The 17297-nt window shown below is 45.2% G+C and overlaps 1 protein-coding gene across 1 annotated transcript in view; it reads left to right on the top strand.

The window, feature by feature from the left end:
- Positions 1-16433, top strand: part of Clstn2 (calsyntenin 2) — a 646127-nt gene extending 629694 nt beyond the window's left edge. The window contains exons 13-17 of the mRNA XM_029555749.1: positions 1511-1681; positions 2185-2330; positions 2448-2571; positions 3250-3434; positions 5751-16433. Of these exons, the coding sequence (XP_029411609.1) occupies positions 1511-1681; positions 2185-2330; positions 2448-2571; positions 3250-3434; positions 5751-5951 (827 nt within the window). The 3' untranslated portion in view covers positions 5952-16433. The remainder of the gene's footprint in view (positions 1-1510; positions 1682-2184; positions 2331-2447; positions 2572-3249; positions 3435-5750) is intronic.
- The last annotated feature ends 864 nt before the right edge of the window (positions 16434-17297 follow it).

Raw genomic sequence — 17297 nt, 5'->3', positions numbered from 1 at the left:
AAACCATAGCAGGAGATCCTGGATGGCTCAGCCACAACTAATTTCCCTCTGGGCTCCTAACCCAGCAGCCTTTCAACTTCCGGATCCAATGGATCCAGGAAAGTGGGGATGGAGGATAGCGCCTTAAGGAGAGAGCTGTAGGATGAGAACCAGGACACGCCCCCTGCCTGAGTAATTCTGGCAGCCACATAAGGAGAAAGGAACAAAAACAGGTAGGGTGACCTAGGTGACCTGACAGGAAGCTGGCAAACACATGGAAGCCATTGGAAATAATATATTCATAAGCCAGATGTGGTGATGCATGCCTTTAATCCCAGCACTTGGGAGGCAGTGGTAGGTGGGTCTCTGTGAGTTCAAGGCTCTTAACAATCAACCTTAGCATTAGTATTGTTGTGTGTGCTTTTAGGTCTCGTTAATTATACTTGGAACCATTGTGGTTGTCAGTTAACAATTAATCATACAGAAACTATAATACTATATAGCTAATGAGAGCAAAACCATTTTCAGTACCACTAAAAAGTTAAAATAATTTAAAAATAATGATCTTGTCCTCAGTGAATCCCTTTTTGGAAAATTCCAATTATCAGAAATATCAAGAACATATTGAAAACATGAGCCTAGAGTTTACAAGTTTCCAAACAGTGGACAGCATGTGTTCTATCTCATGCCTCCCCTTACTCTGTGTGACCATTTCCCCATTTGTGAGGTGGGCAGGATAAGAGTGTCACTTAGAATTAAGTTTGCAGCATGTTTCCACACATTTCACATGCCATAAATAGCAATAATCTTTGCCTTAAAATCGGATTTTTCATGTAGGACTGCCAGATTGTTTGCACTCCAATACATAGATATTCCTTTGAGAAATTTAGTCATAAAATCAGGCAAAGACCACTAGAATGACCAGCTTGTTAATGTGCTCCCCTGTGAGCACATGAACTAATTAATTTACCCTAACGTATCAATTATTAACTAACTTTTGGTTATATTGTGTTGGCTTCATTGGTGATTAATGAATGATCCAGCTCCATTTGAGCAAAGTGTAGTAAAAACTGCTCCATGGCAGCTCTTGTGCCAGACTGTAAGGATTCACTCACATACTTCCGCCCTTGAGATCCTCTGAGCCTGGTAGAAACAGACAGACAGACAGACAGACAGACAGACACACACACACACACACACACACACACACCACATGGAGAAAGCTACAGGAACATGGTGGAGACACACTTAGCTCTCCCCAGATCTGAGCTATGGCTTTTAATCTGTCTCCACAGATGTGGAAACGGAGTGGTATGTAGTTTCTCTCACATCTCACAGCTTCTCAGTTGCAGAGTGAGTTCTGTGATGCTCACCTTCTCCCCCCCACTCATTTGTGCCACCTGCCTGGACCTGGCCAGAGGTCTGAGCAGTAGGCATGCTGCTCAGCCCCTTCGCCTGACCTAAGGCAACATGGCGCAGTAACAGAGGAAGGGGTAAAGAACAAAGTTCCTCATGCCTGTGTTTCCCATAGCCCCAAAGTCAGCAGTCTTGGAAGAAATGCTCCACAACTTGGATTTCTGTGACATTTTGGTTCTTGGAGGTGACTTGGACCCAAGACATGAGTGCTTGGAGCTCAACCACAGTGAGCTCCACCAACGACACCTGGATGCCACTAACTCTACTGCAGGCTACTCCATCTATGGTAAGATTCCACACTCAGTGGTGCCCTCTGTTCAGTGGTGTCCTCTCAAAAGAAGCCTTGTCTAGGGAGTCCTGAGTGTGATAGCAGCTAGAGTGGTGCACTGCAAAGCCCCGGGGGTCAGATGGAAATGTATATGTTTCTTGGCTCTCCTTTGCAGAGTGGCTCTAGCCTCTTAGATGCTGTCTCCTATCCTCACTCCCAGGGAATGTATAGAACTGGGGGGGAGGGGTCACTTCACTTACAATGTTTGGTCCCAGAAAATGTCTCAGCCCTGTTTGGAAGACTGAGGCCAAACACTCCAATCAGAGACCAGTCTACATGGAAATTCTTTGAATTAGTTTAATTGGCTCTTGGGAATTTCTGCTTCAGCTCATTATCTAGTCATAAAAATTCTGACTTTCTACCCTTAGTTCACAAGAGCACAAGTCCAATAGCCCCAGAGTGTGTCATGTGTCTGCAGTTCCTTCCCCTCTTCTGACAGCAGGTGTGGTCTCTTGGTGCAGGTGTGGGCTCCATGAGCCGCTACGAGCAGGTGCTGCATCACCTTCATTACCGCAACTGGCATCCAACTTCCCTTGAGACCCGGAAATTCCGGATCAAATGCTCAGAACTCAATGGGCGCTACACCAGCAATGAGTTCAACTTGGAGGTGAGTGGATCCTGTTAGGGAAAGTCTGACCCACCTGTTCATTACCTCATTCATTCAGAGAATGATTACAACTAGCCTACCTGCCTGGTCAACAACACCTCCCCTTGTTCTTTCCAGGTCAGTGTCCTCCATGAAGTCAGAGTCCCAGACAAAGAGCACGTCAACCACCTGATCGTGCAGCCTCCCTTCCTCCAATCTGTCCATCACCCTGAGTCCCGGAGTAGCATCCAGCGCAGTTCAGGTAAGACACCTCGAAGGAGCCAACTCAGGACACTGATTCAAGATCATCCGCTCAACAGTTATGTTGTAGCACCCCAAAGTTCTCAGAGCTGAGGAAGGGAAACCTCGCATGGTTTCAACGAGGAGTCAGTCAACTACAACTGTTTTGCACAGTCCATAATGACAAAGGTTGTTACAAAGAGCTGAGGGAAAATGACGCTAGTTCTTTTGTGCCTACTTCAAAGGCATGTGCTGTACAACGCTTTCCGTGAACTCCTTACATACACACAAACCACAGACAAACTTTTAGCACTTGCCATATTGTGTCACCATCTGTTGACACGTGTGTTTCTGCTAGACTTTACAGTTTCTGGCTCTCAGTGGCAGGTCCCCTATAATTTGAAGAGAAAAGCCTAGAATAGAAGAGAATTTCCATTTATTGAATGCCTACCCTGTGCCTACATAGAAGCTCACATAGATTATTTCCCTTTCTCCTCACAATTACCATAGCATAGTATGTACTATATCTGATACACAGTTGATAAAAGTGCATCCAAGACAAAGCAAGGTACGGACCCAGAGTGCTACTGTTGGGAACTGGGGGAGCAGATTTTATTCTGAACATAGATGTTTCATTTATCAGAAGAATGAACACTAGACCTTTGTTCATCATGTTATATGGATTCCTTCTTCATTCCAGTGGTCCCAAGCATTGCCACAGTGGTCATCATCATCTCTGTGTGTATGCTAGTGTTTGTTGTGGCCATGGGAGTGTACCGAGTCCGAATTGCTCACCAGCACTTCATCCAGGAGACTGAGGCTGCCAAAGAGGCCGAGATGGACTGGGATGACTCTGCACTGACTATCACAGTCAACCCTATGGAGGTGATCCCCACTGGGCTCTGGGTTTGGGTGGCATGCTTCTCCTGCTAGCTGGTTGGGTCCCGCTCTGCCTAAACATGTATCAAGACTCCTAGTCTACTAGTCCATTTCCATTCATTCTTCCCATCTCTGAATTTCTTTAGCCCTATCAACACGAACAGACCATATGCCCTCATGGACTGCATTCTATGATTAAAAATACATGAATTTCTTTAAACCCACAAACAGAACCAGAAAGTTACCAAAGTAAGCAGCTGTTCAGTGTCTAGTCCTCATGCCCACTGCAGTTCAGAGCTGACTAACACTCAGGGATTCAGTATTGAATTCTTGATTAGTTAACAGTGCAAACTAGATGGCTTGCAGAGCTCACTTAAAGCCCGAGAATAGTTAAAACAAAAATACAAGAGCAGTATCTGCCATTTAATAAGCTCCCCTTATGTCAGACACTGCACCAGATGGTCTATATATACCAGTAACCTGTGAAGTTGGAACTATCACCCACATTTACCAAGGTAGGAGCCAAATGAGAGAAGAATGGTGACATGCTCATATTCACAGAACCAGCTTCAAAGTCTCAAAGTTCTGTGATCCTGAAGATTACTTCAGACCATTTAAACAGAGCTTTCCAGTTCTTAAGTGCTTGTGTCCCAAGAACAGAACCTTCTTGGACACCTTTCCAAGTGGGAGAGTTTCCCTGGGAAAAGAAGGCCTTCTAAGCCAACATTGAGGTTTGTTGCCATTCCAAACTAGTCTAACAGCCTTTAAGAAGCCATCCATGAGTGTTCTAGTCTGCCTTCAAATGCCATGACAAAATATTCTAACCAATACCAACTTGGGGAAGAAATGGTTTATTTGGCTTACATCTCCCAGGTCACAATTCAACAGGGAGCCCAAGGTAGGAACTCAGGGCAGGAACCTGGAGACAGGAGCTGGAGCACAGGCCATGGAGGAACACTGCTTACTGGCTTGCTCCCTGGCCCCTGCTCAGCCTGCTTTCTTATGCAACACAGGCCCACCTGCCCAGGGGTGGCACCACCCACAATGGGCTGGGCCCTCCCACATCACTCAACAATCAAGAAGGTGCCCCACAGACATGGCCATAGGCCAGTCCAAAGGAGGCAATTCCCCAATTGAGACTCCCTCTACCCAGGTGTGTCAAGTTGATAACTAAAGCTATCCATTACAATGAATGTGGAAGGTCTCTGCTCTGGACATCTGCCTATCACGCCTTTTGCCCACAGGTGCTGATTCTGGAAGATACAAGTAAGGAAAGCAGGGAAAATCAGGAAGAGTCATAGGGAATGTGTTAGATCATTGCGGTCTGGTCCCAGTTTTAATCTCAGCTCATTCCCTGCTCTTATCTCACAGCCATCATGCCAACATAACTCAGTCTCTCTAATCATGCAGGTATGAGGCTAAACATTGTACTGTGCGAACATCATCATTTCCATCCTAAAAGGGCTGAACTGTAAGTGTGGGAAGCAAGAGCACTCTGAGGACCAGGTAGTATGTGCCTCCCAAGGGCTGACCTGGTGATGTCAGCTTTCACTCGGGCTCAAGTAGACCCTTTGTGGCTGGAGCACTCAAGAAACAAGCCTTGTGGGAGGCTGCAGTAAGAGGCTTTACAGAATGGATATGATTTAGAGGAGGCAAAGGTAGATGAGAAGACATTCTAAAGACAGGTTGTAACCAAGCAAGAAGACACATTTATGACCTGGTTTGCAACCACAAAGCATAAATATAGAAAAAAGATTGTGCTGGAATCACCAAGAAGCTGGAAGAAGGGAGGAAAGGGAAAGGGTGCAGTTTTAGGTCACAAATCATGACATAAGAGGTAGGCAGGGAGAGTGAGAGTATGACCTTTGTCCTTTGTGAAAGAATAGTTTTGAATGACAACACACCTGAGTGTTGGCTTAGAAGTTCTTCTATTCCCACCAGTGCCAGCTATGCTCCCACTTGGAAAGGTGTCCAGGATTAAACATGGTTCTGTCCTTGGTACATTTAAGAACTGGAAAGCTCTGTTTAAGTGGTCTAGAAGGTTTGGTAAATGATGGTGTTGGTTTAGATGCTCATCCCATCATTTTCTCTAACAAGTTACCTTTGTGTCTTGGGATTTACTGTTATTTCAGACCCTTGTTTCTAACCGTTCAACTTCCTTTTTACCAGCTCTCCTTTCCAGAGATTCTTTCTCTGGACAGAGCCAGGGATTTAGCTTTAAAAGAGGGAATTCCAAGAGCCTTAAGTATTTGCTGCAGAGAAGTACCGTGCAGCGCCTGCTGAGTCCCTGATGTTTATTTCACCTCTCTCCCTGATGTCCAGAAGCATGAAGAACCAGGACATGGGGAAGATGAGACTGAAGGAGAGGAAGAAGAGGAAGCAGAGGAAGACATAAGCTCCAGCAGCAGTGGCTCGGATGACAGTGAAGAGGAGGAGGAGGAAGGGCTGGGTAGAGGCAGACACGGGCAGAGTGGCACCAGGCAAGCCCAGCTGGAGTGGGATGACACCACCCTCCCCTACTAGTGCCCGCAGGTCTTCGGCCCAGCCCGTGTGCCCCTTTTGTAAAGCCTGACCTGACGTATGCCCGAGTCTATCACATTCACCTCTGATTTCTATGACAGGTCTGGGAAGGCCTTCTCCAGCTTCCTAGAATCTGCCCTCTATGCTGTGGGCACTGCCTATGTCCCAGCCACGGGGCAGCTCCGAGAGTCCAGTGTCAACATCAGTGGGGACTTCAGGGTGGGCATTGTCCTGTAGTTCTCACTCCCCCTGTCCTGGGCTCATCCAGCATCCTGTCAGCCAGTCTGCAGAGTTCTGAACACTTTGCTCCTTTCTGTAGGGAAGAAGCTCCAACTTTAGGTCACTCACCTCCTCTCGGTGTTTTCAAGGCCCTTGGGTTATAACTCACTCTGTGTACATCTACATGGTCTTTTTCTACCCACACCAGCATGTCCTCCCCATGCTAACTCTCCAGGTTGCTTTAAACATGGAAGGCAGTGGAACGTCACACACCTAAGATCTTTGGACTGACAACCTAAAGAAAAGCCTTTGTTGAGGCAGAACTGAGTTTCTAGGAAAGGCCACACATATGTATGTGCACATGCATACTCACACACACACACACCCCAACTCAGAGAGCCTTTCCCTTTGCTTCTTTCTGAGACCACACACATAAGCTTATATAACAAATTCAAAATCAAGTGTTGGTCCTTGATCATAAGTAGAGCCTGTCCCCAGTGTGGGGCCTGCTGGCTGGCATGCCAACCTGCCCAGGGAATGCCTAAACCTAAGGGCAGCCCTGCCCAGGACTGTCACCACATAGAAACACAGGGCCCAGGAAGTGCTCCATACAGGCACTGCTCAGGGAACAGTGTGGTGTGGCTGCTGCCAGGAGCAGAAGGAAGGGCTAATGGGGCGACCCAGCAGGGCTTTGTGGTGGACCCAAATCTGCTGCGCCACATGGTGGGTGTGGCTGAACTCCTCCAGACAAGGGCAGCCCCAAGGTTGACAAAGCTCTCACCACCTAGCCTGTCATCCCTTATCTCTTATGTCACACCATTTTCTCTTGAGGAAATAACATTCTTCTCATATGTAGTAGAACAAACATTAGCTCTACCAGTCTGAGATGAAAGTTTGGAAATTTAACTGCTAGGAATTAGAAGCATATTTGCAGAAATAGCAGCTGCTTCTTTCTTCTCCTCATAAAAGGAGGAATGCTTTGAATAGAGGGCAAATATATCAAAAACCCTAATTTCTTGTTCTTTCGTCTTATTTTAATAAGGAAGACTTTACCATCTCCATTCTAACATGGGCACTTTGTGAAGAGAATTGTTGCTATAGTAACGGGTGGATGATCTTTTGTGGCCTGGAGAATAGTAGACAAGAATTAGGCCTTTATAAGACTTCTACAAGGCTTTGAGGACATGTTTGTTTCAAATGCCTTGACCTCTTCTTCGTCCCCAGTCTGTTCAGGCCATCCCCATCATCCCGCTCCTCCCCAAGCCCATCCCATATTGCCTTGACCCGTGTGCATAGCTGGTACCTAGTCACATTCAGCTTCAACTGAAAGTTCAGCATCTGTTCCTTGTAGTCCCTGTCATTCAAACAGAGCACTCAGGAAGTCACGACTGATGTCCTCCAGTCTAGTCAGACCTCCATGCAGTGAGGATCCATGGCAGGTCTTTGCAACCTTTCGGCTGGAGAGAACTACCTTATGCTGATTTTTCCATCTCCTCGGGTATTTTGTGCGTCCCTTCTCTAGTATGAGCTTCCAAGTAACCCTGTGAAATATTTCAGACATCGGTTTTTAGGCATATTTTTGTGATGAGTAATTGAGACTCAGAGGGTCAGTATCGTGCTCAGAGTCATACACAGGTACAGACAAGGTTGGACTCTCCACCCTCCATCCCTGGCCCATCGTTCTGTTTATGTTCATATTAACATGCATGTGAGTAGTTACTATGTGCTAAGCACCCTACCAGCAACAGTGGGAAAGGGATAAGGTTGAGTGAGATAGGCCTTTCTCCACAGAGGACTTGAGGCTTGCAGGGGGACATAAATAGGTATGGAATTTTACAGGCAAGATGAGGAAAGGACAGAAACCACAGGAAGAAGAGGGACATGATCACAAACTCAACCAGTGCCCTAAATTTTCTCTTCTTGGAAGGAGCTTGAGATTTTATATTCATTGAAAGGAAATAGACCCATCTTCTGTGAATTACCCCAATCAAATTCCCCCTTTCTGTCAGGCTGTGTCTGCACATTTACAAGAGGAAAATCTGTAGGACTTGTTAGGCTTCAAAATCTCATTATTTAAATAAAAAGACATTCTTCAGTCAGGCATTTAGGAGCTACTGAATTCTCCCAAAATTATGGCAGTAAAGGGAACATTTTATATGTTTAAAACCAATCCTTTCTGAATGAGGTTTTGATTGCAAATATTTAAGTCTAGGGTTTATGAGAGCACTTTTCTCTACTCTGGTTTTTCAGTTCGATTAGGTGTAAGGCTGTTCTCATGCCCTCTGTTTGCCTCTTGTGGCTGCATTATTCGTGGTTGGGGTGGCTGTTTGGAGAATTACAGGACCTTTATGTTGGGAGTTGTGAGAAGAGGAGCAGATCAAAGTAGCATTTGGATAGGGCAGCAAAGATGTGTCATTTGAGGAGGCATTTGTGACTGGGTTCATTTGTGGAGAAACACCAATAGCAAACCAGACCCCTTTCCTTCCACTTTCACTACACGAGGTCACTCTGCTTGCCAGAAAGCTGAGGTGTCTGAATGGGATGACTGGGCTTTTATCCTGTTCCCAACACCCTCTTCATTACCCTGGATGAGATCAAGAGGGGAATGTTTATAAAATAACAAGCTTCAGTGGGTATCCAGATGAGTAGTAGGTAATGCAATTTGCCTCCCACCAGATATTCTGACCATGAATGCAAAATACTAATCAGACTGGCATTTTCCAGTCCCCATAGGCTGGCATTTTGTAAACCAAAACCCCCTGATGACCTGTGCACGCCATGACCTCTCATGCAGTCATGAGCAGCCAAGCAGAGGGAGACTCAGACCCAGGAGGGGCAGCTGTCTGGTTTGGTTACAGACTAGCCCATTGCTTATCTTCCCAAATGGATGACCTGGGTCTGCTATTCAGAGCTTGAAAACAGATGGGCTCATGACTAAGATGACAGGGAGAAAGAGAAAAAAGGAGGCTGAGATCAGAAAAGAGCAGTGCAGAATAAGTTTCCTTGATGGAGTAAAGCCATTAAACTTGTTGGAGAAGTGTCTTTAAAAAATACTCAGTATATTCTCATAGATTTAACCAAATGCTGTAAGTCTGACTGAGGCCCCAATACACCTAGATACAAAAAAAATGTGACTTCAGGGGCTTTACTTTCTATGAGTACTTTCTTGAATTAACTAATTCTATCATGCAAGGTTTAGACCAAATATCTCTACAGTTAACAAGGAGACATGGAATCTCTTGGGGACACAGATTCTCTAAGAAGAAGACTTCTGCTGGAAAACAGTACCCTCCCTTCCTGTGTATCAGGGATCAGCAAAACTTTATCTGGAAAGATCCAGAGAGGAAATACTTAGGGCTTTGGAAGCTGTTTGGCCTCATGGCATGAAAGCAGCCACAGACAATGTGTGAACAAAGAAACATTTCATCACAGTTTATTCATCTGCTTTCCAATAAAGCCCTTACCGTAAAAACAGGTGATGTGAATTCATAGACTCTTCATGTCATGATTTGTTTCACTCTTGATTTTTCACTTCCAACCACTTACAACTAGAGAGAGCTTTTTTCAGCCTTTAAGGCATACAGAAAACTAGCCACCATGCAGATCCCTGGGTGGGCAGGCTCTTTCCCTAGATGCACAGAAAGCAGCCTTCCATTTCCCAGGAGAAAACAAACTGTTCTATCAGCCCTCCCATCCACCACCTCCTGGTGGTTATTGCCTCAGCGAGAACAGCAGGAAAACTTTAGGGTCTTTCATTAAAGTTCAGGGGACATGAGAGCAAACACAGCAACAACAACAACAACAAAAAAGACAAACAAAAAGTCACTTGTTTTGAATTGACAAATCGGATAAATATTCCTAAGGGTTGGATGCCTTGGTCCCAGGGAGTTGGCTGATCCTGGGGCACTAACTCCACTGAGGCAAGTGCTGACTCCTCAGGCTTAGCACCTTCCCAGCACGGCTCATTCCACAACGATTTCTAAGTCGAGTGCTCATTATCTCAGACTGATTTTCATTTCAGCTCTGCTCATGCCATTGCTCTAAAAATGATCCTAAGGACTTGTGACTGTTGGAATCAATAGCAACACAATCAGCAGAAAGCCCTACCGAGCACACTTCAAAATTAGCAGTCCTTTTGGCTCCATGACTCAATATTAGCAAGAAGAAAAAGAGGACCATTTCTTAATCATCTCATTGAAATTAACCAAAGAGGCTTTTCAAGAGTCTAAGACAATAAGTCTAATTCTTTGAAAGAATTGGCCAGTGAAAAGTGGATAATGTTCACATCAGATAATCTTCCTGCCTCTAGGGGATTCCCACAGCCTCCTGCAATATACTCTGGCAGGCTGTGATGGCACAGGCTTCTCTATCTGCCCCAGAAATTTATTGAGACTGACAAGCCAAGGCCCTTGGCATAGTTTAATTTTCATGTAACCACTCTCCGTTGCCCAGCTGTAGGCAAAGGAAATGAGCAGTGAAAGCTCTGACATCTACCCCAGCACCCCCATTTGCCTGTCTGTATTTGCTTTACTTTACAAATTTAGTCTAGATCCTCTCCATATATCTTGCTTTAGCTTTCTTTTGACACTAGATGGAAAAGGAGATATGGTTTTATAGGAGCTATGCATTAGGAGACAAGTTTGACTTTGTCACATGGTTCTAAAGAGAGAAGGAAGTTGCTTCCACTAGCACCTCAGAAAGCAATCAGAGAGCTGCTGAGCGCAGTCAGCAAGCAGACAGGAATCTCCGTCTGCAGCTCTGTTCAATGAAATCAGCAAGTCCTCCCTAGCACCCATGTGTGTGCCCTGAACCGGGGAACAGGGCAAGAAAGAACGAATGACACAGGGCCTTGCCCACAAGGAGCTCCTGTTCTTGGAGTGCTAGAGGCTGTGCACAAGCAGGACTGTTGGGGACAGAAGTCTGGGATGGAGTATGACTTGCTTTGTAGTCACCTACTTTAAGTCAGATGTTATAGGTATGATCCCAGGGACTCTGAGAATCTTGCTGAACAGGCGGAAGATCTCTAGGGAAGTGAGCAACGTTTCCCTAAATGTTCCTTAGTTATGTTGAAATCCGTCTCAGCTTACTTACATAGGAAAGCCAGTCACCCTCCCCCCAGCAGGAAATAATGTTGCTGATGGCTGATTTGGTGAAACCAAGACAGATAGAAGTGCTTAAATATAAGCAGCAGGCAGGCAGATCAGACAGCTTAGGAACCCTGATTTAAGTAGGGGAGCTGCTGTTAGCCAAAGCCCAAGGCCTGGCCAACCTGATGCAGGGGGTGCTCTTCTGAGGCCCCTTATCAGATCTGACAAGTGAAGGAGGGTGCACTCTGGGAGGCTTTGCAGATGTTTATGCTTCACGTTATTGCAGAGCTCTAATGTGGAGGGGAAGCACCAGCATCATCTGGGAACCAGGGAGACAGGCAAATTCTCAAGCCTCAACTTGAACCTGCTGAATCAGAAACTCTGGAGGTGGGGTCCAGCAAGCTGTGCTTTAATGGACAGTCTAATTCTGAGGCAGGCAAAGGTTTAAGAACCGCTGGTCTGGAGGGTGAAGAGGACCGCTTAAGCTGGCATTTGGAGGAACTACTGCTAACAAACAAGATAAATAATCAGTTTCTAGTGTGATAAGGCAAGAGAGCTAGGGCAGGCCCCAGGATCATCTGGGTTCTGGTTCAGACTCCCTGAGCAATGATTTCAAGGAACCTGTCCCCAGTTCCAATTCCTTCCCACCCTTTGGGTGTGAGATGATTCTTTCCCATGTGTCCCTTCTACTTTAGTGAGAGACACCACCCAGGAGGAGTGTAGTGAGGGCACTCACCCCTAGGGAGTTCGCCTGTTGAGTTACTGTTCAACGAGCAGCCTCCCCTAGGGACATATTTTATGCGGAAACAGTGAAACTGTAATGGTGACCCTAAACCACTAGACATTGATGTGCTCACAGCATGATCCTGGCAGAGCAGCCCAAGCCTGGCAGAGTCATCCAAGGACAGGGTCATCCAAGGACTCTGTCAGGTTACTGCAGTGCTGTTCATTTGTAGTGAGACTGGGGCAGGCATGCCAATCCAAACACTAAATTGGATAGGGAATGGATTGCTTTTCTTGGAAGGGCAGTGACTCATGTTACTAAAAGTAGAAAATAAAATCCAAAAATACACCTGCAGCTTTATCTACAATGGGAATCTAAACCCTCTCATGTCTAAGGCCTATATAGGTGCCACATTCCAACACTGTCCATTCCCAGGACTACCAGACACTTGAGTAGTCTGAGGTTCACTGATGAGTGATTTCTGGTGTAAGCATATGACAAAAGCTCCATAAGCCTTCAGGAGGAGCTCCATGTGCTTTATTGCATCTAACTGTGGTCCAAGTTGATCCTCATGTCAGGATCTCAAGGTCAAGACCAGAGGTCCAGGGCACAGAAGAGGAACATGACTCAGGAGAACCAGTACTATTTTTGAGTTCCCACAAACCCAGGCATTATTCTGTTCAGAAACACATCTGTACCAACAGACTCCTCATTGAGTCCCCTGAGCACCCCAATGGGAACCCCTACTTTTCCAACCCATCTTTGAAAAATGTCTTTAGATTCACATCCACCTAAACTCCTGAGGCCAGCGCAGAGAACATATTGAGAATAATCACCTCTAAGAAGATAGAATCTGCTTTTTAAAGAAAGTGGATAGAAGGAAAAGAAAGAACAAGAAAGAAAAGTAGAAATAAGACACGACAGGTTTTCCCTGTGCGAAAGCACGAGGAAACCAGGTAACAAAGGTTTCCTTTCCAGCCTGGCCTCTTTGCGTGAATTCCCTGCTGACACATTTGTTTCCCAAAATCTAAGGAAATTCTCTGTGTTTCCCTTTCACCGGTCATTTATAACAAAAGTCTCCTACGGGACAAAACAGAAAGTGATGAAGAGGCAGGCTAGGAAGCAAGATGGGCCCTACTCGAGTTGCAGGTTTGGTCATTCAGGACGAGGAGACAGTTTGTTCTAATGGGCAGGAGATCAGATCCAGCTAGGACACCAGGTAGGGTGAGTGGGTAGTAGAGGGCCATCCTTGGGAAGACCGGGCAGCGACAAAATATATGATAGGGTCATCAGACAAGAAATATAAGCTGGCATCTCTGCACCATTGATATAGCACAGCCTGGGGAAGGGCACTGCTCCATGAAAACTTCTAGTTGAATGAAGAGCCACAGAGCTCCTTCCCCAGTGTATTGGAAACCCTAGAAAACATGGCTGTATGGAGTCAGTATAGATCCCCGACTCTTCCCACCTCTGCTTGGCACCTCGCCAAGGCAAAAGAAACTGGTATATGCCAGGACCCTGGGTGCCACACACTGTACCTGGCTCACAGCATAGACTTGACAAGAATTGAATACAATCTGAGAGACCATTCGGCCTCAAAGAATGTCTGTGGTTTGAAAAATTAAGATGCTGTAATGGAGAAAGACTCCTCCACCATGTGTCTTAGTGTATAAGTTGGGGTCCTTTATAAAACTGTCTAGAGTGGGAGAGAAAAGGCCATGAACAGATGACAGTATTCCTGCTGCCTGAGTGGAAGCTGACAGGACAGATCTTTGCAAAGTGATTCTTCCTGGATAAGATTGTTAGAAGGACCTGCTAAACAAGGAGTAAGGGTAGATGCACTTTGACGAGCCCTACTTGTTCCACTCCCTGGGTCATAGCATCATCTTGACTGAGGAAAGCAAGTCCTAATTTGTTAATGACCTTTGCCCTCTCCTGTACCTTTTATCAGATGTACTGCAGAGGAGATTCATCACCACAAAACTCAATTCCCAATACTCTAATGAAAAGGGGGTAACAGACCTGAGAGGCACCAGAATGCAGATGGTGTGCATTGATCATAGGCAACAAAATCATGCTGGCTTTAATGTCTGCTTGCTTTTATCTGGAAATAAAAATGCACCTCAGATAGCTAGACCCTTTATACTGAGTGTTTCAGAACAAAAATGGGACACACACACACACACATATCAAGGGTTCTTTCCCAGTAGAAAGCACTGTCTGAACAATAAACCCAGACGTTACATCTATTTGCAAAAGCAGAGAATCAACTCACAATTTCTTAGGTCCAGACTTCAGCACTCTAGTGGGAAAGAGACAGGAGAAGACAAGGAGGTGGCACCCGTCCCCTAGAAGGATCCACTAGGATCTGGGAATGAAGGCTCACTTGGATCCATGTGTCACAGATCTGAGTATAATGTGCAACAACATCTTTGGAGATCTGAACATCCTGGCCATCAGGGAATGCTCCCACCACCACCCACCACCCATGCTGCAAAGGAGCCCCAGTGGTCAAGATTGCTGTCTTTCAATTTCACAGTCACATTCCAGAAGGTAGAAGTAGAGCAAAAGCTTTTGTGGAAAGGAAGTTAGACTTCACATTCACGTGAATGAGTTGAAAAGTAAGAGAAGAGAGATTAAAGAGGAGGTAACCCAGTTGGAGAACAAATGAGAAGTTGAATGGAAGTGGCAGCAACAGGAACAACCAGGAAGCCAGGGTCCTTGTACTGAAGGTTATAGTCATGTGTCAAAGGAATTATGTGTAAAGGGAGTCATGTGACCAGAGGCAGTCCCAGCAATTGCTGGCCAAGGCAGAGCAGACTGAAGGGGATGACAGATCAATCTACTCACCTGACCTGCTTGCAAGAAAGAGCTGTTGATGCCCTGAGCTGAACAAGCAGGGCAGGGGATTAGAAAAAGTCAGGTACAGAGCAGAGAGAAGAAACTACGTAGAAGTTGACTGTTCTCAAGGAAATCTGTAGATATTAGAGTTGGGTTCGTTATCTTATTGCATGGGTATTACAGTATAAGAAAGAGTCAGAATGATCTGGTGGGCATTAAGTTAGGAAATTAGAATAGTAAATATAAAGCACTAGACATAACTCTGTGAAGAACAGCTGATTGTATGTATGTATGTATATATGTATGTATGTATGTCATATACATATCTATAATACAGAAGTAGGGTACAGAATAAAGAGGTCATTAGTCTCAACAAATTTAAATTCCCCAGAAGCCTTAGATTTCTCTTATTGTTATTTGTGTTGAACTCTCAAAGCCTTGGGAACAGTGTCTGACATATAGTGGGAGTTTAGTAAACATTTGGAAATGAAGTACAAAGCACTTAGAGTGTTCCTACTTGGTAGAGACTCAGTATATTACTAAACTCCAAACTGAATGAGCCTCGTAAAAACAGGCTATCCATACCCCTTCTAGAGAAAACTGTGAATTCCTAGACCTCTGCAGTAGTCAGTCAGTTGTAGACATCACATTGGATCTGGCTCTCCAACAGGGAATAGCGACAAAGTGATGCACATAGTGACTTACCCATAATGCCATCTGCACAGGGTAGAGTCTGCCACTGCACCGTTGTCTCTGCTAGTCCCTAAGTACTTGGTAAATGCTGTTGAATTTCTCATCTTCAGGCGTGATTCTGAGACTAAATATAAAGGTTTGAGGCCCAGCCAGTCTCAGGCCCTTCCTTTCTCCAATCCCTGGAGATGCATTGTGCAGAGAGGAGGCACAGACTCATCATACAGAACTATGTTCTACCTGCTCGGGACTAGGCAGTGAGTGTCAGCTCCGTCTCCCCCAGGGACCAGTCTCACTCCACAGATTGGTCAGTGTGTACTTGTCCACGGCAGACTTCTGAACCTTTTGTGCTGCCTCCAAGAATAAATCTTTGTAGTCTAGAACATGTATTTATTTGATAACTATGCTACTGTGTGTGTATGAGTGTGGTACAATACCAACCTGGGACTGTCTTACTAAAAGGATGTAAGACTTTATAGAAAATTGAATCTAACTTCAGAAGACAGCATCATCTTGTCTGTCAACAACGTTGCCTGGCCACATGGGATCAGAGAAAGCCCTCCCCTCCGCACCCCTTTTCTTGGTACTGTCTTCCTGAGTGAGCTGCCATATGTGATTTAAACTGATGAATGGAGGTGTCGAGAGTGTGTACATGTACATAAAGATTTAGGAGGACGATAAGAATCAATTCAGGAATCTGTTGAGTTCTTCCCATGCCTGTGATCTTACCATGTTTGAATCACAAACTTTAAATTTCTAACAATTTCAATTCTTGCAGTTTCTGAGTAATTTGTTAAATGCCTATTCAACACAGATATTTATTTTCAACCTTGGCTTGTAAATGCCTACAAACTGATTCATGTTGGTGGTCATTATGACACTTCTGTGAATTGGTGAATAAATATGATTTTAGAATTTCACAGTAAAGATGACCTTTGAGAGTTTTTATTGTTCATACATGTGGTGGATGTGGTGGGGTGAGGCTGAAAATTGCTTTGTCTGGGACAGTATCCCTGGGGCTCTATCCTAAACCCACATGAGTAAGAGAGAGGTGTTGAATGTGACAGTAATCACATGAGAAATTGGCCCTTACAAGACCTCCATAGGCCTCCTGTCGCATGAGAGCCGAACCTGTCAGCGTTGTCACTGGAGACTACTGCAAAGACAATCTGAATGACATGGGGCATTTCTTGAGCTCTTACAAAGGGATGGAGCTCTGACCCCTAAAGTGAGTCATTCTTACTAGCAATGACAGGACACAGAGGTAGAGGGAGATCCAGAAGAAACCAGGACACTGCCCAGGGCAAGTGGAATTAAGCATGACCCTCCTCCTCTTTTGAGCCATTTCCTTCTTCCTGTGACCTCCCCTAAGACACAGATGCATCAAAGGCCACCTTGGCCCTCTAGCTCATGGAGATGAGCTCCCAATCACCATCCAAAGCCAGTAGAGATCCAGACAATTTCCTTAGAATTCTGAATGGTTTAGTTACCACAAACTCTCCTATGTCTTATTGGGCCAACACGGGTGCTAAGCCCTACCCTTCATATGAGTATGAAGGAAGGAGGGAAAATTCAAATAACATGTCGCTGGAAGTTGTATTAGCTACTTTTGCATCACTGTGACCAAAAGGCCGGGCAGGAACAACTTAGGAAGGAAATTTATTTGACTCATAATTGTATAGGGTTCAGTCCATGGTCTCTTGATCGCATCTGTTTGGGCAGGACATCATGACAGCAGCAGCTTGTGTGGAAGAGAGATGTTTACTTTATAACTAGGAGACCAAAACA

The sequence above is a fragment of the Nannospalax galili genome, unplaced genomic scaffold (genome assembly GCF_000622305.1).
Source record: "Nannospalax galili isolate Female #2095 unplaced genomic scaffold, S.galili_v1.0 scaffold2886, whole genome shotgun sequence".
Lineage (NCBI taxonomy): Eukaryota > Metazoa > Chordata > Mammalia > Rodentia > Spalacidae > Nannospalax > Nannospalax galili.
The sequence above is the reverse complement of the archived record's forward strand: the minus strand, read 5'-3'. Positions and strand labels throughout refer to the sequence as shown.